The sequence below is a fragment of the Nematolebias whitei genome, chromosome 17, assembly GCF_014905685.2.
Source record: "Nematolebias whitei isolate Nwh7 chromosome 17, NemWhi1, whole genome shotgun sequence".
Classification (NCBI taxonomy): Eukaryota; Metazoa; Chordata; class Actinopteri; order Cyprinodontiformes; family Rivulidae; genus Nematolebias; species Nematolebias whitei.
Window position 1 is genome coordinate 30,467,872 of NC_056514.1, and position 24,003 is coordinate 30,491,874.

General features: G+C 40.3%; 1 protein-coding gene across 1 annotated transcript in view; it reads right to left on the reverse strand.

Annotated features, from left to right (window-relative positions):
• LOC119424023 (zinc finger MIZ domain-containing protein 1) overlaps positions 1 to 24,003 on the reverse strand; it is a 132,529-nt gene that overhangs the window by 39,383 nt on the left and 69,143 nt on the right. The window contains exons 2-3 of the mRNA XM_037691481.1: positions 9,607 to 9,726; positions 1,622 to 1,735 (exon numbers count right to left, since the gene is read on the reverse strand). Of these exons, the coding sequence (XP_037547409.1) occupies positions 1,622 to 1,735; positions 9,607 to 9,675 (183 nt within the window). The 5' untranslated portion in view covers positions 9,676 to 9,726. The remainder of the gene's footprint in view (positions 1 to 1,621; positions 1,736 to 9,606; positions 9,727 to 24,003) is intronic.

Sequence of the window (24,003 nt, forward strand, 5' to 3'; positions counted from 1 at the left end):
TATCTATCTATCTATCTATCTATCTATCTATCTATCTATCTATCTATAGATAGATAGATATATAGATATATAAATACACAAATGTAGTATATATAGATATAGTACAAAATAGCCCAAAATCTCAAACGAGTTAAAAAGGAGGTGCCGTGGATGCATTCCCATCTCCTTGCTGGCTGTTCTCGAGTGCCTGACCACTGAAATCCTGGAACTAGCAAGAAACACAGCTCGTGACAGCAGAAGGACCGGACCAGGATCGTCCCATCCCTAAATGAAACGAGGATAACGATTTACAACAACACTTAATTTCCCTTTGGGATTAATTGAGTATTTTGGAATTGAACTGAATTGAATACAAATGCATGTGTGTGTGTGTGTGTGTGGGGGGGGGGTGTCTGGAAACACCGCACGACTTAAAAAGACATAATTTAAACTTTCTTTCATTGATAAAATGTAGGTTTTCTCATTTACAAGTTGTTTTCTTTTCAATTAAGAACATTGCGGGCCACATGGAGATGGTCCAGGGGCCACATTTGGCCCCTGGGCTATACGTTACCCACGTCTGGCTTAATTAATATTTAGACTTAAATCACTTTTTCTTCTAAAACTACACAAAAGTACAAAGCAGTTCCTATAATCTCCAACAAGATTAATTAAAAGTACATTATTTTAGCACTTGTTTTGTTTTTTTAATGATGGGGTAAGAAGTGGGTTTTCGGGGGAAATGTTAAGATTATTTAATATCTACCTATTGTTAGCTCTTTGTATAATCGCAGTTTGATGAGCTTCTGGCTATTGGATGACAGCACATTTTACTTTTAACTGAGAATGTATATTAAATGTGAAAATACAAAATGCCAACTTTGAGGTCCACACATGAAGTCAACGATGAGGATCTGACTGGATTCTCTTCCTCCCTGCCGGTGCAGTTCATCCTCGGCTCAGTAGAGCTCATGAACCAAAAGCAAGAGATATTTTCATGACGAGAAACAAACAGAATTGGCACAGTGGAACAAAAGTCACCTGCTGCTGCACATTAAAGCAGAAGCGGCCGCTTGAATGGATACTTCAAAGTAGTTTTCACTTCTGTGTTCGAGCACACGTCTCTTATTTTCTCAGCTACAGTACACCTAAAGCTACCATATGTGACTTTTATCTGCGTCTTAAAGCTCAGGTGACAGGTGAGTGAAACACCTGCAGCCTGTCCGGTGTCTTTTGGATGAAATGTTCTGTGTTCAGAGCACTGAAGGGTAATTTAGGGACAAAATATGTTTTTCTTTCCTTCTGCCAACAGACTGCTCTCAGGCTTGAGGCCTTTTTTGCCATTTAAAATAAAACTTTTCATGTTTTTAACTAAATTCATGATCCACAGCACAAGCGCTTAATAAGGTCACTGAAAAGAGGATAAATCTGAGCAGTTTCTCCTGAGTGAAGCGCTTTATTTTTTTATTTTTCAGTGACCCCAGTAAAGATCAGGCAGCTAAACATTAGCTCTCTCGTCTCCCTAAGGGAGTTATGGAAAAAGCCGACGCAGCAGTTGTTTTAGTGGCTCTTTTCCTCGTCCTTGAACCTATGAGAGAGAGAGAGAAAAAGAGAGAGGCTGCGGATGGGACGAGAGTCTCACCGTAAGGCATCCCATCAGGCTTTGCTCGAAGGGGCGCTGGAAGGCTCGGGGGTCGCCACACCAGTCCAGCAGCTCGGTCGCTGCTGTTTGGAAATTTGCTGGATTTTGTAAGTGCTGGAAGCAAAATAAGGAGAAAGATTGTGAAATATGTGGAGGTCAGTAAGCAAAATGCAAGAACCTATCCTTTATTCAATGATTGGAATATTTGAAACTGGATCATAGACAAATTATTTGAATAATTTAATGGGAAAAAAGTGCCAAATCTACACTGTAAAAGTAGTTTCTTGCAATCTGTTCAATGAAAATGTTCCCACTTTAAGTGGTATCTGTACCAAACATTTACCAATTGTAACTGTACCAAATTACAAACATTTTTAATATTGACATTGGGAATTAACCTGATGGAAAACAGGTTGCTCACAAGTTCACAAACAAATTATTAGGATTATCTTACAGTAACTGGTGCTAATTGACTGAGCCTTGATGATGGGAGGAAACGAAAAACTTAAGTACACTTAATAAAATGTGTACACTTATTTAATTTATAATTATTTACGCTGTTAAGAGCAACTGTTATCTTTTTTTTTCCAACATGAGAAACAAATGATTTACTAAAGATCTCGGATAGGGATGCACGATATTATCAGCATGGTATCGGTATCGGACAATATTAGCGATAAAGTTAAATATCATCATCGGCAATTCCATCAAAATAACTCACCGATATAAAAGGCACTGTATATAAATAAACTGTATAAATAAAATATGCTGTTTTTGTATGACTGTTAGAGTGTTGTCGTGTTAGAGAGAGTAAATGTCATAAATAAATTTGACATTAAATATAATCCAAGTTGAAGTGTTACATCATTTTCAGCCCCTTTTTGGCATCTGCATTTGGTATCAGGCCAAAATGACAGAGCCCCTGCAGAATAATGTATTTTAATTCCACAGCAGAGAAAGCTATGTAGTCTCTGTAAGTAGGTCTAGGGGGAAAAATATCGGTATTGGTATCGGTTATCGGCCAAATAAGTTTTTAACATATCGGCATATCGGCCAAAAATCCAATATCGTGCATCCCTAATCTCGGGATGTCACATAAGATTGCACCTAATGTTTTTTATTTTATTATTATTATTTGACCAAAACAGCTACAACTCCTTTACTTCTCAAAAAAAAAGATCTTAGTCTAAAACTCGAATCTAAATGACACTACATGCAATAGATTGGGAAGTCTTTAAGAAAACATTGCATTTTACATTATTAAATCGATACCTTCTCTCTTCTTTTAAGAATTTATTTACTTCACCTCAAAGGTTTTGTGTTGAATTTGATCTATAGGTAGTTTGGAAAGTAAGAAAAAAATTGATTATCTATTCCAGATTTTCCAAAAACTTTGAATATTGCATAATAGAGTTTAAAGTATTGTCCAAGCTGACGTTTACTGTCCTCGGGTTTGTGCAGCACGTTCTTGCACGAAGAGCAGAACATCTCCCTGCATGACTTCATGAACAGAAAAGAAAGTCACAGTTCAGCAGCTGTCCCCGCTCTGAGCTGCGACTTTCTCTGACAGCACACTCCTTGATCCAAAGACGTTCCTCTCCAGCATTAATTTCCCCTCCCGGAGCCGGCAGCCCCACTCTCTGACCCCGCTGCCTGTTTTGCTGCAGAGCCGCAATAAAGACAGAAAAATTGGTGTTTGCGTCACAATTGGTCATCTCATCTTTTAAACCTTTCAAACGTCAATACGAATCAATTCATACACAGCCGAGCACACACACCCACACACACACGCGATGCACCTCCACTCTGCAGTAATCTGGTGCCTTTGGGGAGATTATGCACACAAGGCTTTGTAGTGCACTTGTTCCAAACAGGAACAAATGGACTCCCACTCCATGACATCAAAGGTAAATAGAGTGGTTTGTCAGCTTAAAGTGAATGGCTGCCTTCCTAATACGTCTGTGCGCTTTGATTTCACTGTCAGACAGAGAGGAAGAGGCGGCAGTGCTTTTTTCTTGCTTGCTCTTTAGGGGGCAGCAGAGGTCAGGTTTTGATAAGGCTGCTTTCATATCAGCTTATAACGCTGGCGTTTGACAGGGAGTGTGTGTGTGTGTGTGTGTGGGGGGGGGGGGGGGGCACAACCATGCTGGATTATTTTATGCTTTGTCTGAGATTGCTGCCTACCGCTTGACACGTTGGAGTAAGACGTGGCGGAGCGTTTAAATTGCTACTGGTGGATAGTCACACACATCCAGAGATGCTAAATTTAGATGAGTCTGAAAGCTAGACAACACACGCAATCAGCACACTGAGGATAGAAAAAGGGGAGGGAGGAGGAATATGTAGAAGTGGGGGATACACACCACCACCTGGGCTTGAAGTGATTACTGTTCTTTGCACTCAGAGCAATTGGTCCCACCAGTGTGGCTGTCACACCGAGCGCTTGGCACTGCCACGCCACAGATGTTCTCCTTCTTACAGCCAAAACCCACCAATCAAACCCTAACTAGTAGCCAATAACCCACCAATTGCGCTCTCCTGCCCTCATCCCCTGGGTGAGAATGACTCAACATTTACGCTGCAGTCACAGCTCAGCCCAGCTCATGTGAAACAAAGATGGACAGGACACCCAGTGTCCAGAGAGCGCAGCTTTGTTCAGATTCAATCGTCCTCTGAAGTCACGCCTGGAAACAGCTCACATCTGCAGCCTAACTCAAAGTGACAAGCGCATGCGATCTGGCACACACTCCCCGCTCCATTCAGAAATCACAGCCTTTCAATTTGCTGCTACATTCACAGATGTGCAAAACAGAAGAAGCGGACGAAGAAAAAAACAAACTAGTAGAAGCAACAAACCCTGGGAGAAATGCAAAAACAGCTGCACTGTCTGCGCAGCGGCCGCACAGAGCGGCTCCGGTTTATCTTGAAATATCGACGCTGAGAGTCTGAGGAAGTGCTCCTGCAGCAAGAGGACTGTTCACGGTTTCCGCCAGGGCCCCTGAATGTATCACAGAGAGGAGAGCCTGACAGCAACACTGGGTTCACACGGTGGGAGGAAAATAGTATCTCGGAAATAGACACCAGCAGTATCAGGCAACCCATCTTCCCCCCTCAAGTATTCGCAATGATGCAACTCTGAGATGCGAAAGGAAAACAAACTGTCACAGAAAGCATGTTAGGCTGGAGTCAGATAGCTGGTTTTAGAATCCTTGACTGTTTGGAGGTTAACCAGGCAAACATATGTTTTTTCATTCTGATGTATTGCTTCCTAAAGGCTAAATGTATGTTCTTTTATTGCAATGTACTTTTTAAAAACGTCTTCAGTTGATCCAAAATGCTGCTGTCAGGGTCTTAACTGGAGTTAGCGGGAGAGATCATATCTCTCCAGTTTTAGCTTCCCTCCACTGGCTCCCTGTCAAATCTATAATTGAATTCAGAATCTTAATTCTAACCTACAAAGCTCTCAACAACCTAGCTCCATCTTATATTAAAGATCTTATTGCTCCATATTTTCTAAAAGGAGCACTTCGCTCTCAGACTGCAGGTTTACGTGCGGTTCCTAGAGTTTCCAAAAGCAGAATGGGCGGAAGATCTTTCAGTTATCAGGCTCCTCTCTTGTGGAACCAACTTCCAGTTTCTGTCTGACACATTAGCTATGTTTACATGTGCAAAATTCTTTTGACTGGATTGAAATGTTTTCAGATTAAATAATTCAAATGTATAGTTTACATGGACTCAATCCGTTCATGACGAGCGTTTACATGCAGCGGGCTTTGCTCTGAACAGAAGTACTGACATGCGCAGAGTGGTAAACTCAGCTTAAAAAAAAAAACACAGAAGAAGAAGTTCTACTTCAGGTTTACTTCCGGGATGAACGTAAACAAACCTGAGTGCTCAAAATGGATCCGCGACAGGTTTTAATGACGGTGGAGACGTTACTGCTCTCCCTGACTGAGCTACAGGTAATACAGATCATTTTGAGCTCTTTCAAAGTTTCTAGTAGAAATGTGTCGCTCACCGACCAGTTTTACTTCCTCGACATGCTAATATTATTAGCATTAGCCAGGCGGAAATGACATAGGTCGCACATGCACCGTCAGGACAGTTTTTCACGATCGGAAAAAAAAATATGAACAGATTAAGTGTTTACATGCACACCATTTGGATTATGAATCGGCATAAACCACCCGTCTCATTCTGATCACAAATTCTTTTGGATCAAGCTGACACAACAAAAAATAATCCGAATGGGGCGTTTACATGACGCATTCTTATTCCGAATGTCCGTTTGATCCGATTACTTATGTCCATGTAAACATAGCTATTGTCCAGTTTTCAGACTGGGCTTAAGACTTTCTTTTTTGATAAATCCTATAGTTAGGGTTGGCTTGTTATGCTGCCATAGGCTTAGATTACTAGAGGACAAATTGACCTAATTTCCTTAAATGAGTTGTTAAAATTGAATAGTTTTCATTTGATACTATTTCTATTTTAACGTGATTCTTGACCTGCCATTGTGTATCTGTTCTTCTCAAACCCAGCCGGTTGAAGCAGATGGCCGCTTAACTTCTGAGTCTGGTTCTGCTAAAGGTTTCTTCCTCACAAGTGAGTTTTTCCTTTCCACTGTCGCCTTCATGCTTGCTCAAGATGAGAGTTCTGTGATGGAGTTAAACTCAAAGCCGTCTGCTCCTCAGATAAATAATGTTCAATTATTATTTTTATATATGAATGTTTCTGTTCAGTGCCCTGAGAAGACTTCTGTTGTGACTTGGCGCTATATAAATAAACTGAACTGAATTTAAATTTTAGGATGATTGTTTTTCTACCAGAACACACATTTTCTAATAAAATACTCCAAACTTTGGTGTGGTTATATCAGTGAGTCAGTAACAACACACTGCGAGCGTGACATCTGCAGTATTACAGGAAATCTCACATATTTTCAAAGCTTGACTAAAACATTAATTCCTTCAAAGAATGCTTTGTGTTTAGTTCCAGGTGTTTTTGGTCAAGTTATTGGTTCAGAATCCCTTTAGTGAAATTTCATAAGAGAGTAATTTAAGCATTTTCAACCATGATTTTCTGATTTAGCTTTCAGGCCATGATTCAATCATGTTGGCGAATCCCAATTTCCCTCCACTTTATCATGGCGCTCAGCAGTAATTCATCATTTGAGCAACAAAATCAATTTGTTACCCTGTCCGCTGCACTGGCTGCGAGTAGTCAGCCGGACATGTCACATCTCCTGCAAAACAAGCCCACAATGGAAAGCGGATTCATCTGTATTCCTGCGCCACGTTCGCACGTTCCTGGAGGTGCCAAATGTCAGCAAGCACACACTTTCAATTAAAGCAAACAGCTGGATTGGTTTACAATATTTCCTTAATGATTTTAATAGCTGGGATATTGGACAATGAGGAGCAGGGGGAGAAGATAGTGAGTTAATTGTTCTGATCTCCCCTGATGATCGTCATTGTGAGCAGGGAGGAGGATAGCCGGCCGGCTGAATGGGCTCGCTGCTAGTCTAATTGGCAGGACATAAATGGTATTTATTATGCAGGCCTTCCAAATCCTGATTGTCTGCAACACAAAGCTGCCTCTATTAGCAGGGTGTGGGCTCTCGCTGGTCGATTTGAAATGACCCCGCGCTTAACCATTTATTAGATAGACTGGAGGCCTACTTGTGTGCTATGGATCTCTCTAATTGGCATGTTTACCCATGTCCTGCCTCCTCAGGCGCTAACACTGGGATGGATTTGTTTAAATTTTTTGTCTTGCGGGGTTAATACATTTAACCCCGCAGCATTTGAACTGTGTAAACTGTTGTTAGACACATTTAAACCCCTTTTGCACTTCTGTGAACCCTCTTTAAGAGACTTTCCCCACCTTCGTTACAGCTAGAGGAGTGGATATTGAATTATTTAACACCCTGCTGCTGTGAAGAAGGTAACCAGACTTGAAGATAGGCTGTGTTTACCTCTCTTTGCCTTATTACTTAAGAAGATCAAAGCTACAGATACTGTAGTGTTTTCCTGATTGCTCCTCAAACATTCACCCATATTGTCTCCAACTCCATGCTGCGGGGCAAAACGACTTGCCACTTCCACGTTTAGCTCCACACACCGTCTCAAAGGTCTTCTTTATGCGCTTTCTGAGGGAGGAGAAACCTCCGCGCTGAGCCCAGAAACAAAACGCGCCATCACTTTAAGAGAGGAGATCAAAAGGAGAGCCCCGTAGCCTGGGGTTACGCTGGCACGTCTGTTTAATTCTGCCAGTGATTCGTCCCGCCGTAAACGGTGGAATGAAGAGAACAAAAGGACTTGCTGGGAGTCGAGGGGAAGAGAAGGGTCATAATGATGGGGGAGGAAGGGGACGCTTTGCTCTTTAACCTCCACCCCCACCCACCCCGTCGGTAACCCGAGTCCTGATAATGGGGCTGAACAGGTTAGTCACTTTACTTTGGGCAATCAAGAAGCATTCTGAGCCTAAAGGTACATCAGTACTTTGTTGAAAGAGGTGATTTTTTAATTTAACATAATTGGAAACTAAAGAGTTGAATATTTGTCTGAAGCCAGAGGGGAGGGTGTTATCCCAGAGTTATAAAATACATAATCAAAGCTGGATTTATGAGGTTTAAAACCACTTGTGTTTGACAAAAAAAAAACCATCTTGTACTAAAACACTAGAGGTTAACTCATTAATAAACATGAACATAATGTAAATAAAGTGCTATGTGTTATCGTCGTCATATGTTTCACGTTTAAATAAAAGATTATCACATGATGTCTTTCACGCCACGACTAACATCATCTGGTGCTGAGAAATAATGGATTTGTATCAATCTTGTAAGCCTCAAAAATAAGATTATGTGATCTGAGGCGAAAAATATCATGAGATGTCACGCTCAGGGTATGTGTTATAAATGACCCTCAGCTACAACCACAACAATTTTTAACCAATACTTGTAAAATTGACTAGTTATAGCCCTTTTTGTATTTTTAAGTAGTTGCTTGTGGGCCCATCTTAAATGGAGTTGGCTTCCAAAAAGATTTATTTATAAGTAAATTTCATAAAAAAAAAAAAGTGCAATGGTTCTTAAGGTTGTTTGCTAACAGACAGACAGTTTACAACAATAGCTATTGGCAAAATATTAATCAAAGATATTGAACAATCTGTTAGTGCTCAATATATATGTTGTCAATCTGTCTCAGCTACTACTTCACCAAACTCTCGGTCAGTTTCTGCAGAATTCGCTGAATTAGAGCTGATTTTGTGTTTTTTAAAGTCAGTGTATATGTCATAATGTTGTGCTGGTGCTACAGGCATCCTTGTCACTGGATTGTCATACAAAAACAGAACTATATATAATATATATATATATATATATATATATATATATATATATATATATATATATATATATATATATATATAAAAACACTGCTTTTTATATCGATGAGTTATTCTTATGGAATGTCCGATGTCCAATATTTAACTTTAGCGCAAACATCGGCCGATACCAATGTGATGATATTGTGCATCCCTACAAATATCAATTTAAATGTTTAAGTTGTAACATTCCATACATTCTTAATATTTAAACTACTTTGTACATATATTTTAATAAATGGGTATTTAAAAAAAATGTTATCCAATTCACAAAGCATGAGTATAAATTTTCACTAGACGAGTTATATCTACCATCTAAACTACCACGTGTTTGTTTACCTACGAAAACAGCAAAAGTGGCAACATATTGGAATGTGTTTATGCTCAGATTTATTGAGTAAAATACAGGTAAAAGTGCTTTGTTTACATTGAGTGCAGACCTGCATTTCAGAATTACATAATAGTAATAATATATTTTGAAAGCTACTGGAGTAAAACAAATCAAAATACTCCATTTAATCTAGTTCAGGATCACCTTTTCTATGTTTGATTTCATAATTAGAGATGGAGAAGTGGTATTTTCATCTGCGTCTCACCTGTTTGATACACTGCAGGCGGTCATTGGTCTGCTGAATGTGTCTGTCCATCGACGGAATCGAGTTCATGTTGATTGTCCCCGTTTGGCCTCTATCTGCCAGCCATTAAACTGGAGAGTTCTGCAACAGAAACACAGACAAGTGTTAACGGCTCAGCTTTTCCAAAGGGAAGCTGCCAACAGCGTCACCGCCAGGATGCTGCTGCAGTTGTGTGTGTGTGGTGCTGTGAGCCGAGCAGGGAGGTATTGATTTGGCAGGTGACAAGCACCTCAAAGAGCCCAAAGGATGACATTCCTCTCAGCTCCTGACACCCTTAACAAGCCCTGGCGGTTGCCCCCTGAACGCTGCCACACACCTTTGGAAACGACACACTGGACTTAAGACAGGATGTCTTGCCATGTTTAAAACGCCTCTGGGTGAAAATGAATCGAGGTGGGGGGGAGGGGTTGGGGGGTGGACACAGAAGTGCACGTGATGCGTCAAACCTCACAGTCTGTCAGCGTTTTCTGCGGAAACTGTGCGAGGCTCTTCCATCCTGCTCTGTGAGAACATTAACTTGGCATGTGGTTCTCTGTTTACATTTCTCAGTCATTATGTAATCTTTGGTTAACAATTATCTGTATCCTGGGCCCAGACATGCTCTCTATATACCCCCCCCCCCTACTCCTCTAGTCAGACGTACAGAGTTCCTCACGTCAAAAACGCCTCACAGCTCACGACTGATTCAGGAGCTTATGGAAACCATTCCCTGTTTTTCTTCTTGTTCCTTAATAGAATCGTTTTTCACAGAGGGCAAACAAAGCGGGGGTGGGGGGGTGGTGGTGGGGTGTGATCCGACACACTACATAAGATTATCACAAGTTAAGAAATATTACAAGCTGCGATAAAGGTTATCAGTTTTGCCTCCGGGAGACTGATTTAATGTTGCGTTCAGTGTCAAATAAATATTACAAAACAGCTGTCGGCTGTAACTTAGAGTGACCCGAGTCTCGGAGTGGAGGGGGAAGTGAATTAATAGGTGAATTTACGAGGAGTGGAGAGTGCTTTCTCCATCGTCTAACACCCCCCCCCCCCCCCCCCCATCTACTGATGTCTCCATGTTTCCCTCCTGCTACTGCAGGGGGCTTCTCATCCTGTGGCACAAGCCTCGCACCCAACCCCACCTTTCCCCATTACCATCTCACTGTGCACAAAGTACCTGCAAGATGATGGAGGGAATGCGAGGAGGGAAATAAAAAGAGAGGAGGCAGCACGCTGCACCATACTGATAATGCTCACTTAGAGGTGTGATATTTTTAAACTTGTGATAATCTCTGGCTGGGTTTAATGGCAGGGCCGGTAATCTACTCCAGTAGACAGCTAAAGAGCTTTTATGTTACCTACTGGAGCTGCTCATGCCTGTACTTGAGAGGAGACGAGGGCGCACGAGTGCATTCCTCTCCATAAATTAGATAGCTCATAAAGAAAAAGACACATCTGAGGATTTTTTCCTTTTCTCCCACTCCAAGGGAAAGTATTTGTTTGCTCACGTTTCTGACGTCTCACGCTGCGCTTGCGAAACGAATGCCTTTGATGATGGGTGGCGTTTGTTGATAGAAAGTTTAACTCACTGTTTAATCGTTTAAAGATGTTCATGAGACACAGACTGAAAACATGACTTTTTTTATTCGTTTTTGTCTGGAATCAAGAAATGCTTGAAGCAATAGATAGCTTAAAGGTGGGGTTTGAGGAGACGTTAAGAACAACTAGCTGTGAAAATGCAGTGTGAATGCTTACTGCGGACGAACTTGCTGAAAAACAGCTGAAATTAGCTAAAAACGTTGAAATGTAGCTGAAATGAAAGGACAAGCCGAAATTAGCAGAAGAAAGTAAAACACATGTTTACTGAACTGGGTTTAAATAAGCAGAAATTAGCACAAAAATTAGTATATCAGCTTAAAAAAGGGGCTAAAATTAGCAAAAACACATCTAAAAAATTAAAAAAAGTTCAAGAAAAAGCAAATGGACTTTATTTGTAACAGAAGATGTTTTGCTTCTCATCCGAGAAGCTTTCTCAATTCAAAGAACAGGGAGTGTGGGGTTCGAGTTATAAAGCTGAGGTAAGATATAAACATACATATGCAGATTGATATATCACACCTCCAATATAAAGATCTGGACATTCCTCGCTGCACTGAACTGCATACACCACCCCACCCTGTTGTTGTATGGGTGTTTTGTCCTTAGGGTGGACGAGCCTCTGAAGCGTAACTTAAAAAAGAAATGGAAAGAGCTGAAATGAGCTAAAACAAATGTGGAATTAGCTGAAAAAGCTAAAATTTGCATGAAAACAGCTAAATAGTAGTTGAAATAGTAGAAAAAGCTGAAACTAGCTGATAAAAGCTGGAAGTAGCATTAGAAGCTGAAATTAGCAGAAATACTTCAATTAGGATGAAAGTAGCAGAAATTACCACGATAAACTTGAATTGATCTGAAAACAGCTGCAATTTACAAAAATGCGAATAAGGTAGATGAAATGGTGCTTACATTAGCTAAAGAAAGCAGAAAGAACATGTTTGCCCATTTAGGCTGAAAGAATCAGAAGTTATCTGAAAAAAGCTGAAATTAGCCCCAAAAAAACAGCTGAAAAGTAGCTAAAAAAAGCAGAAAGAAGTTTAAATTACCAGAAGGAAGTGGAGAGAGCACATTTTTGCTGAATTATGTTGAAAAAAGTTGAAATGAGTGCAAAAAAAATGGAATTAGCTGAAAATGCTAAAATTATCACAAAACAGCTAAATAATAGCTGAAATAGCAGAAAAAGCTGAAACCTGCGGAAATACGCTGAAAGTAGCAAAACAAGCTGAAATTTGCTGAAAAAAGTTAGAAGCACAAAAATGTATAGTAGAAAAAAATCTGACAGGAGCACAAAACAGCTGAAAAAACAGCTGAAATGAGCAGAAAATAGCTTAAAAAAATTAAGATTGCACAAGGAAGCTGAAAGAAGCTGAATCAGAACAAAGGAGCAGTAAAAGATAGAAAACAGATCTAAAGATCTGAAGGATGTAAAATGAGCTCGGATTTCTATGAAAAAAAAAGTGGCAGAAAAGGCAAAATAATTCAAAAAGCTAAAGTTGCACCAATACCTTTTTCCTGAACGAGCTGAACTTTTTGATATATGATTTGTTGAAACAGCTTGAAAACCGCAGGATGAAAATCATGCTGAAAAACGTACGGAAGAAAAATGGATCGCAACGGTGTGAATGCTTCATAAACATTCACACAATCATCATCTTACCTGTTGTAGATACATTATCATCTACCCTTGCCTTTCAGTAGCAGGTAATAATAACCTGTAATATGAACATGTTGGCTGTGTATGGGTTTATGGATTTACTTTAAAATGAGGTCATCCAGAGGGCTATCTTCAACAAGTAAGACACTAACTGTTCATAACCATTCCATAGAAACCCACTTTGAAAAATCTGAACTATCACTTTAAATAGAGAAACTTAAGATACAGCAGCTTGGATGGGTGGCACTAAACAAAGCAAGACAAATATATTAGCAAAACAAAAAAGGAGCAAATGGTGCAAAACAGTTTAAAAAAAACAAATTTCATGAAACTCAACAAGACAAAAACAAAATATATTTTTATATTGTGCTGGATCCTCTTAGAAGTTACTGTTTTTTAAAGTCTTACAGTGTTTTGTGATGCGTTAAGATTTTGTGTTTGTTCAAACGTGGTGTCTTAAAAACCTTCTCAGACATATTGTCTATTTTTCATGTAAATCTGTTTTGTGAAATGTGTTCAATAAGTTTTAAGCATCTGCATTTTGTAAAACCTGCTTTCCTAATTGCTCGGATACTTTGTACTAATTAGTTGCTGCAAGTCAGGCTCCTCGCACAAAGCTAAAGTGAATCAGTAAAATATCAGTTATCATGTCATAAATTCTCTTAACAGCGAGCACAGGCGAGATAAAGAGCCGTTTTATTGATGACACGTGCATTGTGTGCTGCCATAACTCTCCCGTCAGTCTGTGCCAGCAGACGGTGAGCTGATCCTCGACGACCAGCGTCCTCCTCAGCCACCAGGTGTCTCCCTGGCCCTTTAAAGGCCCGGCGGAGAGGCACAAAGAAGGCAGCGCCGTGTTGCTTTAAGCCTTTACAAGCTCTACAAATCCTCAGCTGCTGCTTCCTAACAGGGCCCACTCAGCCCGGCACTGCCTGTCTGACCTTGTGGTTATTGATGAGCGAGTCGACCTGCTCTCTCCGACTCTCTCCTCTCCTGCTCTCCCTCCTTCTCTGCCCGTGTCATTTCTCTTACCTCCAGCAGCGAGTTAAAATGAGGGTAGAGAAAGGTTGGAGTGCTGCTTCACTCCCTTTTCTTTCAGTTAAACACACGTTTTTTTTAAAGAGTCCCCACATATTTTCATTTATTTACTTTCTAATTTGACAACTGCTTAAAAAAATTAATGGCACCAGAGAGTGGAGAAGTAATTTAATTTCCAGACTTTTTCTCCTTCTAATTAACACCGGTCCCTTTGTTGTCTCGTTGGTGCCTAACGAGAGCCAATTTAAAGATTAGAACCTGTGATTCTGGGGAGATAATGACAACAAGATGCAATTATGAGCCTCACCCTATTTACATGCTCTTTTTCAGATGTTATCGTTTCTTATTTTCTCTGTGCTGCAACCTGTGATCCCATTTGTCTGGATTCAGATTTAAAAAAAAAAAAAAAAAAACTTGTCTGCTGCTTCTGAGCGTGCAAGCGGGGGGGGGGGGGGGATCGGAGCGGTTACGTGCCTTACTTGAGCTTAATTTACTGCAAATTGCACGGCAGGCATTACACAACAAGTTGAGAGCTGTGGATTCCTGCGCAACAAAAGACACATGGTGTGTGTGTGAGGGGGTTGAGAGTAGGAGGAGAGGGGACACCCGCTTTCCTCTCCACTATTCAAGGGGGAGCTAAAATATATGTATTGAGTGGGAGCTATAATAAAACGAAACGGGTGAGGAGATGCAGGCTGGGAACAAACATGAAAGGCAGTGGAGTATGGCGGCAAGGCGATGGAGCACCACCGGAGGATTGGATGAAATTATCTCTTTATAATCAGGGGGCTTCTGCATGGCTGCCTCCTCCATTGCCCAGTGACAGATGAAGCCTACCTCTTCAAATGGGCTTTTCAGTGCGCCATCAGCCCACCTCTGGGGTAAAACAATATTTTTCTCCTTCCTCTGTACTTTAAAGCTTCGTTTCCACGTGGCAACCCGCGGAGTCTCTTGTCAACCAGGATCTTGTTGAATACGCTTATAAATGGTCACAGATTTCAATTTGATGTCCAAAATGGGGAATGATGTACTGTGGGAGTGTTTATAGACTTGAAAAAGGTATTTGACACTATAGATTTTGAATTACTTCTACATAAAGGTATTGCATATTCTTGAACAAAAAGTTACCTGAATCAAAGACATCAATATATGTACAAATAAAAAATGTGAATTCTAATTTATTAGAAATTACCGGTGGAGTACCACAAGGCTCAGTGCTGGGTCCCTTTTTTTATTAAACTTTACATAAATGATATATGCAATAAATCTAAGTTATTAATATTTACTTTGTATGCCGATGATACCACATTATATTGCTCTGATAATAGTTTGGAACAAGTCCTCAGTATAATCGAAGGAGAATTACAAGTATTAAAGAAATGGTGTGACAACAATAAACTTATCACTAAATTATGGTAAAACAAAATTTGTAATATTTAGTAACAAGAAAATAAAAAATAATGTCAAACTCATGATAGACAGTATCAAAATAGAGCGAGTGTGATTTTTGGGGGTGATACTTGATTACAAATTGCATTGGAAGGTTAATATTGATAATGTAAAAGCCAAAATGTCAAAAACTATTATAATACTGAATAAAATAAAACATCTACTAAATAAGAAATCACTTGAAATGTTATAGTGTTGTTTCATACTTCCATAAATGAATTATTGTGTTGAGATCTGAGGAAACTTGTATAAAACCAACACAAAACCGGTCACATGCTCCAGAAGAAAGCTATCCGAATTATAACTGGGTCTAATTATTTTCATCCAACTAATGACGTATTTCTTACATTGCATATTTTTAAATTTTATGACAGTAGAGCTCAGAACAGCACTGATTACTTACAAAGCCTATAATAAACTCATTCCAAGGTGTATACAAAAGCGGTTCAAAATTAAAAAGAAAAACTATGATATTAGAGAAATAAGGCTTTATTAAAAAAAACAAAGGTTAGGACAAATATTAAAACAACTGTACTTCAGTTAGAGGATTCAGGTGTGGAATAGTTGTTGTGAGGAGTTACAATTGTGGTTTTCACTCTTTAAATCATAAAAATGTATAAAAAATAATTTGTTAAACAAATGTAAGGTTTGATTGTTTTGTGGTTTTTTTTTTTCTTTTTTTGTGTGTTTTTTTATGAGTTTGTCTATCGAATTAGCCGAAATTCCTTGATATGTTTTAGAAAATTATATAAGAAAAATTCTGCTGCTTAGATTTTGATGTTTTATGCATAACAAAGTGAAGGTATAATAAGCTTGTGCTTCTATCTACACTTTTTTCTGTCTACACTGTGTTCTTAATTTTTACGAAACAATAAAGTTTATTATTATTATTCATGCCTAAAAGTGTTGAATGAATTATAAACATTGTTCCAGACACCAAAATATCCCCGGATCTCGACTGTTCAAAGCAAGTTTGTAACTAACAAGTTCTGCGCGGCTGCTCTGCAGGATGAAATGAGTGAAGTTTTGAGGATAGCAGACAATGATTAGCTTTATCCCGCCATCGCAGCAGAACAAATGCATCACAAACCCTCTCTGCTGAGCTACTGATGCGCGGGGAAGTGGTAAACTGATTTAATTTATTCATATAAATGGCTTTTTAACCACAACTGTTGGACTTGTTCAAGAGCTGTCAAAGTGCTGGTAATGGATAGATTCTCCTTTTATGTCATTTATGTGCACTAGTTAGGCCAATAATTATAACACTATGTTCATTAAATGAATCATTTATCATCAAATTTATCATATTAGCAAAATATTTCATAAACTATGAATAGATATTATTAAAACTCTACAAGTTTAATCAGTGGATGTCTGTCTACACTTGACTTCTGGAGTCAATCCAATTCAAGATGACCACCACACCTGATCAACAGTAACCAACACAAGAACAATATAACTCAGTCAGATTTACAGATGCTGAGCTAAAGTTTGAGTTGGTAGTAGCTGAGAGTGGTCCTCAACAAATACTCGGAGCACAAACAAATCTTGCAACATCTCACAATGTCACTTGAGACTACACATAACGTTGTTTTCAAAGTTAAACCAAAACTTGAATGGTTTTGTGCAGTGGCCTGAGACATTTGCTGTGCATTGGCAAATAAACTGAACAGAATTGAACAGCTAGAACTCCATCCTTTTGAGTCATACAATGATCAGAGGAAGCCCTCTGATGTAAAGACCTTTCATTTTCTTCTGTCGTCACAATGCGCACTCTAGATGAGCTTAAGCGTTACAACCGCTTTCATCTTAATAGGAATTGTGAAAGCTTATACCGTACTTGTAGCCGTACACATCACACCGCCATATAAGTCACATCAGTCCAAATATTTCAAATAAAGTGGAAAAAAAAAAAAAAAACATAAATACATCACTTCGCCATATAAGTCACATCTACTATGAGTCACCGCTGACCACCCGTAAACGTGGGCCGGTGTTGTGGCAAAAATCAGTTGGATGCCAAATGCGGGAGCGTGCACGGGAGGACTTTAACAAGAATTTAACAAGATTAACACTTAAAAACGTTTTTTTTTTTTTTTGCTCGACATTATAGTAAAGTTGTGTCTCAGTTCAACTTTTCCTTAATAAATGCACTTTAATGGTCAAATCAGCTGCCTTTCACCTGGGCGGCCCAGGTGAAAGGCAGCTGATTTGAAGTTTGCTCCACAAGTTCCAGAGCGAGACGACGGTGGCTTGGTATGGCAAGCCATGTGTCTCATTAATAGCCACTTTTACCTATTAATGAGACACTTGGCTTGCCATATTAGTCAAGGGCCCTCTAGTGGATGAAAATGGTAGTGTTCAATATTTCCCATGCTAGAATTAATGAAATTGTCAGGTCACAACCAAAAAATTGGGTTATAAATATGTGAAGAAAAAAACAAATACATCGCTTCACTGTATAAGTCGCAGGCATGCTAATTTATGCAAAACACTGTGACTTATACAGCACAGTTACTTATTACAGTATGGTAATTATCATGCAGTTTTTGCTTACAATTTTCGAGAATATTATTTTGGCTCATGTTGTTCTCTCAAAAACGATATTGCGCAGCCCCGATAATAAAATTGCATTTCGTTATTTGTTTCGTTGAGGTAAAATATTGCAAAAAATCTGGATTAGTTCATTTTTTTGCCCTGTTCTTCATCTCACCAAGTGTTTATTGACTGCTTCATTGAAACATGTAGATTTGGAAGGTAGATGCTGCAATACAAATATTGGAAGCATGGCTGGCCACCTTCCCAACCACACACACACAAACACACACGTGTCTTCTCACCTTTCCTTTAGTGCTGGACCAGCATCATGATACCATAACAACACCCTCAGTCACTCCTAATGTGCTTTACAACAACACTACAGGCAGGGTGTTACACCTCCGCAGAGCAGTGCAAAACACCCCCTTACAACACACACACATACAAAGACACACACATGCCTCGCTGATTGAAAGCCACTAAGCCAAGCCCTGCTGACACTATTAAAACAGAACAAGGTGGCCTGAGTGAAGAAACCAGCATCACTCTCCCACCTTATGGGGGACACGCTGCTCAAGGTGATCTTGCCTCTGTGAGTCATGTTTGCTAGGTGAATTAGGCAATAAAGGAGTAATCTGTGCCATCATTGACTTGCATTCTGCTGTTTGCAGCACTTGCTTAAGGGTGATAAAGATGAGGGAGGAGGGGAGGAAGAGAGAGGGAGGGAGGAGGGGGAGGAAGCATCTCATCACCCTCATGATTTTAATGAGCTTTGATTCCAAGATGTGTCTTGTTTTCTTCTGACTGTCGGCTGAGGCCTGCATGGAGGCGCCCCCTTTAATTATCTTAACATTGTGAAGATGTGGGGGGCTTTGCATTGATTGGTGGTGGTGGTGGTGGTGGGTGGGGGGGTGGGGGTGTTTAGTTTGGAGAGGGCACCTCTAGGACTCCAGGTGTCTGCCTGGTAAGTGGCCAGGCAAGGACAAAGCTGTGTTTGTTGGATGGAGGCAACAAAAAGGCGAAGAGGATGGAAATGTGTACGAAGCGCTGCCACTTCCATTGTTGCTTTGCAGAATGTGCCATAATCCCTCGGCAGGCTCCATCCCGAGCTGGCACGGAGGATAATATGAGCTCCCCCCCCACCACCCACCCGTTTTTTTCAGCTGCACACACATATGGACATGCAGCCACTCGAGTGCATGCACACGCTTTCACACCTCCCCACATGGCTCCTTAACAGGCTCGGGGATGGATTTCTTTTATTTAATGGGGTTTGGTCTGCAGATCCAGCGGCAACTATAAGCAAAGGGCGGTCTTCCAATTGTGCCGCTCACCCTCGCACACACAACCTAACAGGAGCCCCGCTGCGATGGTGGCTCTTCAAAGATTTCTTTCCCTCTGTCTTTCCCAGCAATCCCTCCTTCTTTTTAAATTTTTTTTGCCCTCTCACTTTTTTTTTTATATCCCGACAGCTCACATGAGCAAACCTCCTGGATTCCAGCGGGAGCCCCACATTCAGTACACAGAAATTGTACAGCCATCAGGCACATCTGCAGCATGATTAAAAAAGCAAAGGGAGCATGGTGGTGGGAGCAGAAGGGTGGGGTGGTGGAAGCCACACGCCTCCACCCTTTTTCCTCTCCTCCTTTCTAGCAAAAGCAGAAAACAGAGAGTTGGGATCATCGAGGGGCCCAAGCAATATCTCTTCTCTAACCAAGTGAAACGTATCACACAGTCTCAGAGGTTGTCTGCAATGAAGAGAAAAGACAAAAGGCATATGGTGACGAGACTCCCTCTTTATCATCAACTGTCCTCCTGCTTCTCCTGTACCCTGAGATCTTAGATGGTGTCCACACTGAAATCCCGTCTTTCTAAAACAGTCTATTTCTGTATTGTTTCTTAAAGTATTTGCGTAACCACTGCAACATTTTCTAGAAATGTTTTTCCTAACACACAAAACAGGATACAAAACAGTGTGGTAGCTATGCCAGGCTTATATGTGGTGATGTAACGCTGCACAAAAAGACACCAGAAACAGAAAGGAAGACGAGGAGCAGACGCTGCAAAATGTAAACACATAAAAGACGATGATGAAGATGGCGTATACAAGAGAAAAGACTAAGCCCTTTTTATGGACTGATGAGGAAGTGGAACTTCTCCTTCGTGTCACATTAAACTACTATTGACTGGGAGTCGTGTCAGTCCAAATACATAGACATTTTTAGGCATAATATTCCCTGAGAGACGCTGAGGAAAGGTTTTTCCTCACAGTGTGCAAATATAATGTTAAGTTTTTAGAAGAGTGTAAACTATTCCTAATTTCCGTGGTTTTGAATGTATACATATAGTATTGTAGACAGTGTGATTGAGGGATAAAAGTATTTTTGGCTTTAGATTATTCAGCATAATATTAAATGGTTTTACTCTGCTCTATTAAATTTTATTTTATTTTTTATTTCATTGAGCCTTTATTTATACAGGCAATCTCATTGAGCCACAAGGTATAAAGAAAAACCTGTTTCAAGTGAATGCACAACAATTTAGTTGCAAATAAACAGTGCAATTCATTCTGCAATAGAAACAAGTATTACATGAAACAAAGCAGAATACTAAAACAGATACAAGTATTTTCTGCTCATTGAATTACAAAGTCATACAGTGAAGGTTTTACTGTAACTGGGCAACTGGCAACTGCAACACGAATACAAGTCTGTTGTTACGTCTGTAACAAAGGTTAAATTAAAGGTGGGATTATGACATTATTGTTATCAGCAGGTTGTGTTTAGGCTGTCCACATGGAAACGAAAGGTTGCTTATTCAATGTTTTTGCTCTGATGCCTGGTTTAAAACAAATTCAGTTTAGGGGATCCAAAAACACTTTTTTCCATGTAGAAGCAAGGCTAAAGTCATTAAAAGTTATAATAAAATAAAAACTTTGCATAATTACAGTATATCATTCCGGGCCTAAAGGGCCCAGCATACTCCATCCAAAGCCCGACAGGCGACTTGTGATCAAGTGGTCGCAAGACGTTCGTTTTCACGCACATCTTTCATAGTACATGAGACCGACAGAGCTCCTGGAAACCCCTCCCGCTGCAGTATGTCACGGCACAGGTTTCTTCCTGCCAGAGTCTCCACTTCGTCCCTGCATCCGCCGTTTGGTCACAAATCTATCATGAAGAGAGCACCACACTTTTCAAGAGACGCCTTCATACACGATATCTGCATGATCTCCATCCAGGAGTTTTTGGCCATTTGACTAATTTAGTGTGTTTTGAAGAGTCGTACAGTTGAATGTACGAGCACATTTCCACATGGACAAACACACCCAGAAACTTCTGACCAGTCACACAATCCTTGGTGCATACGCCTGTGAGAAAAAAGTTTGGCCTGGGCCTTGTGTCGAGAAGGGCCATGTGAAGCTACTCTGAGAACAAATGTACGTGATTTTTGTCACACAACCACATCTATGAAAGCCGATTTTGCGACTTTGGATAGAATACCAGTAAGCAGGGCCCTTAAGCCATATGCAAGCTCAAGGAGCATCAGAGTCATTTTGACTTCTCTTGTTTGCCCCTGTCATTCCCCTATCTGTTACAGAAGCACAATCTGTAGTGTACTTCCTTGTCGCATGGATCACCATTGTTTATGAATAAAAACTATCTTAACACTTAAAATAGTACGTGCTCTATCTCCACCGATCTTCATGCAGTTAATTTATGCCACTCATATTTCTGTTACAAATCATTGGTTAAGATGATATGTGACGCATTAGACCTGAGCCCCAGCCTGGGCTGAATGAGGCGCAGAGGTTAGAAGATGCGCCTGTGATCGGAAAATTGCAGGTTCAACTCCCGGTACCATCGACATCAAAATGTGGGTGGAACAGGTGAAACGACCACACCTGCCTCCACCCTCATTCACCCCACTCTGGGCCCCTAAGCAAGGCCCTTAACTCCCATGATCTGCTCCCTAAACAGGTCTCTCTTGAAAATGAGTTCTTGTGGCTGATTGAGACTACCTGTATAAATAATGGTTAAATGAAAAAAAAAAAAAAAAACCCTGCAAGATACAGAATGAATTATTTTCATGGTGAAACAGCGCATTTTAACCATGACGTAAACAGGTCAATGATTTTAACGGAAATACAAGTGGCGTAAATTAGCAATATATAAATCGGCGAAGATAGAGCACATACTTTTCTAAGTAAGTTAAGACAGTTCTTATTCATAAAAGGAATTATACTAGTATATTTTACTTAATCTAGCATATTCGACGGCGATCTGTGCGACCCAGAAGTATTCCTTTTAGCGTATGCGCAAATGAGCAACACTACGGGTCGGGCTCCGTAACAGATTGGGGAATGACAGCCCCCAAACAGCTACTCTTCTAATTTCCTCCCACCTAATCACAGTGGGGTGGGGTGCAACCCCCTTAAGGCACTGAGGACAGCCACGTTACTCTGTGAGCAGAGCAGCATAAAGCCACCAGCTAGCCTTTCTGCTCTTGCCCATTAACATCACCATTCGCCCTCTCAAGCTCCTCGTTCTTCTCCGCAATCCTCCTGGAATTTGGTGGAAGCATGTGATGCAGATGATGATGAAACTAGTGAGCCAAGGTGTAAACCTGCAGAGCTTGCTGCGATTTGAGGTGAAATCACACTCAGTGTCTCGCAAAGGAACTCATCACTACTACCATCACAACTGTGAGATGCTGCCTTCAAAATTGCCTGTGACTGCGAGCATAAAGAGGGAAGTCAAAGAGGCATTTTCATTTCCATTTTGAGGAGAGTGATATTGTTGCAGTGGACTGCTTCAGATCAGACCACCCCCTAACCTCCATCCCCTACCCCATTCCTTATTCTGTCTCTTCCTCCCAGTCTCCAGGTCGATTATGCATTCAGCTTGTGCCCCTCCTGTGAGTGGCTGTTCATTTTCCACATACCGTGCTTAATTTGACCAGCTAAAACTTTGAAATAGCGGGAGTTGCAGACACTACCCAAGAGGAGCCATTATGAGGTCTTGGTAAGAGAGAGAGACTGATAGTGCTGAGAGGGGGTTAGTGACAGGCAAGCTGCAAGATACATGGAAAGGAATTCATGGAAGACTGAGAGCAGAACATGAGCTTGTTTGTGTGCTTTACAAGTGTATAGAGAGCAGGAGTGAAGTTTGCTTCATGGCTTATGTGTGTTTGATGGGTTATTGGTGTAGCTGGTGTGGGTGGGGGGTGGAGGACCACCTCGTCTCCATTGTGCCAGTGACCTTCGGCCCTTTGTGACTTTGAGTGAATGGGAGGAGAGAAACCGGGAGAGTGAGGGATTTTAAATAGTGCATGAGCTCAACCTGCCTGGACACTGATGGACAGCAGCAACATGAGCTTTCTGTTTCACCCAAGAAGCCTGGGAAGGCTCGTACCATTAATCTGTCAGACCTTTTAATGACCTCGCCAACGTCTCCTGCAGAACATCTCATTTTTCTTGCTCTTATTTTGTAAGGTGGTGCATATACAGATCATGGACTAAACCTAACACATCGAAATGTTAATTACATGTCTTTAAACGTACCAGATTTAAAGCCAAAATGCTTGTTTGTTTCATCAAAATAAGTTTGAACGACTCATTTCTTTTAGGAAAAAAAGGTTTAAAAATGCAAAGTTGAAGCTTGCTAGAAAATTGAACATCCTTATTTTTCAGCCTTTCAAATAGATTTATTGAAATTGTTAGCAAAAGCTAAGCTAAATCATGAGAATATTTTAGCATTGCAGTAGTCCCTCGCTACTTGGTAGTTCGTTTTTCGTGGACTCGCTACTTGTCGGTTTTTCAAAGTAAGCTCTGGGCTGTACAAATGTGCAGTAGGTGCTAAAAAATTAAAATAACTCATTTTAAATAAAAATTCCATGCCGATCGTGTGGCCCATCCATCAATTAGCCAATTGTGTGTCATGTCCAATCTTACTTTGAAAACTGCGATAGAGTTGAGGCCGCGATAAACGAACCGCAAAGTAGCGAGAGACTACTGTACACACATACAATATATATATATATATATAAATATAAATATATATATATATATATATATATATATATATATATATATATATATA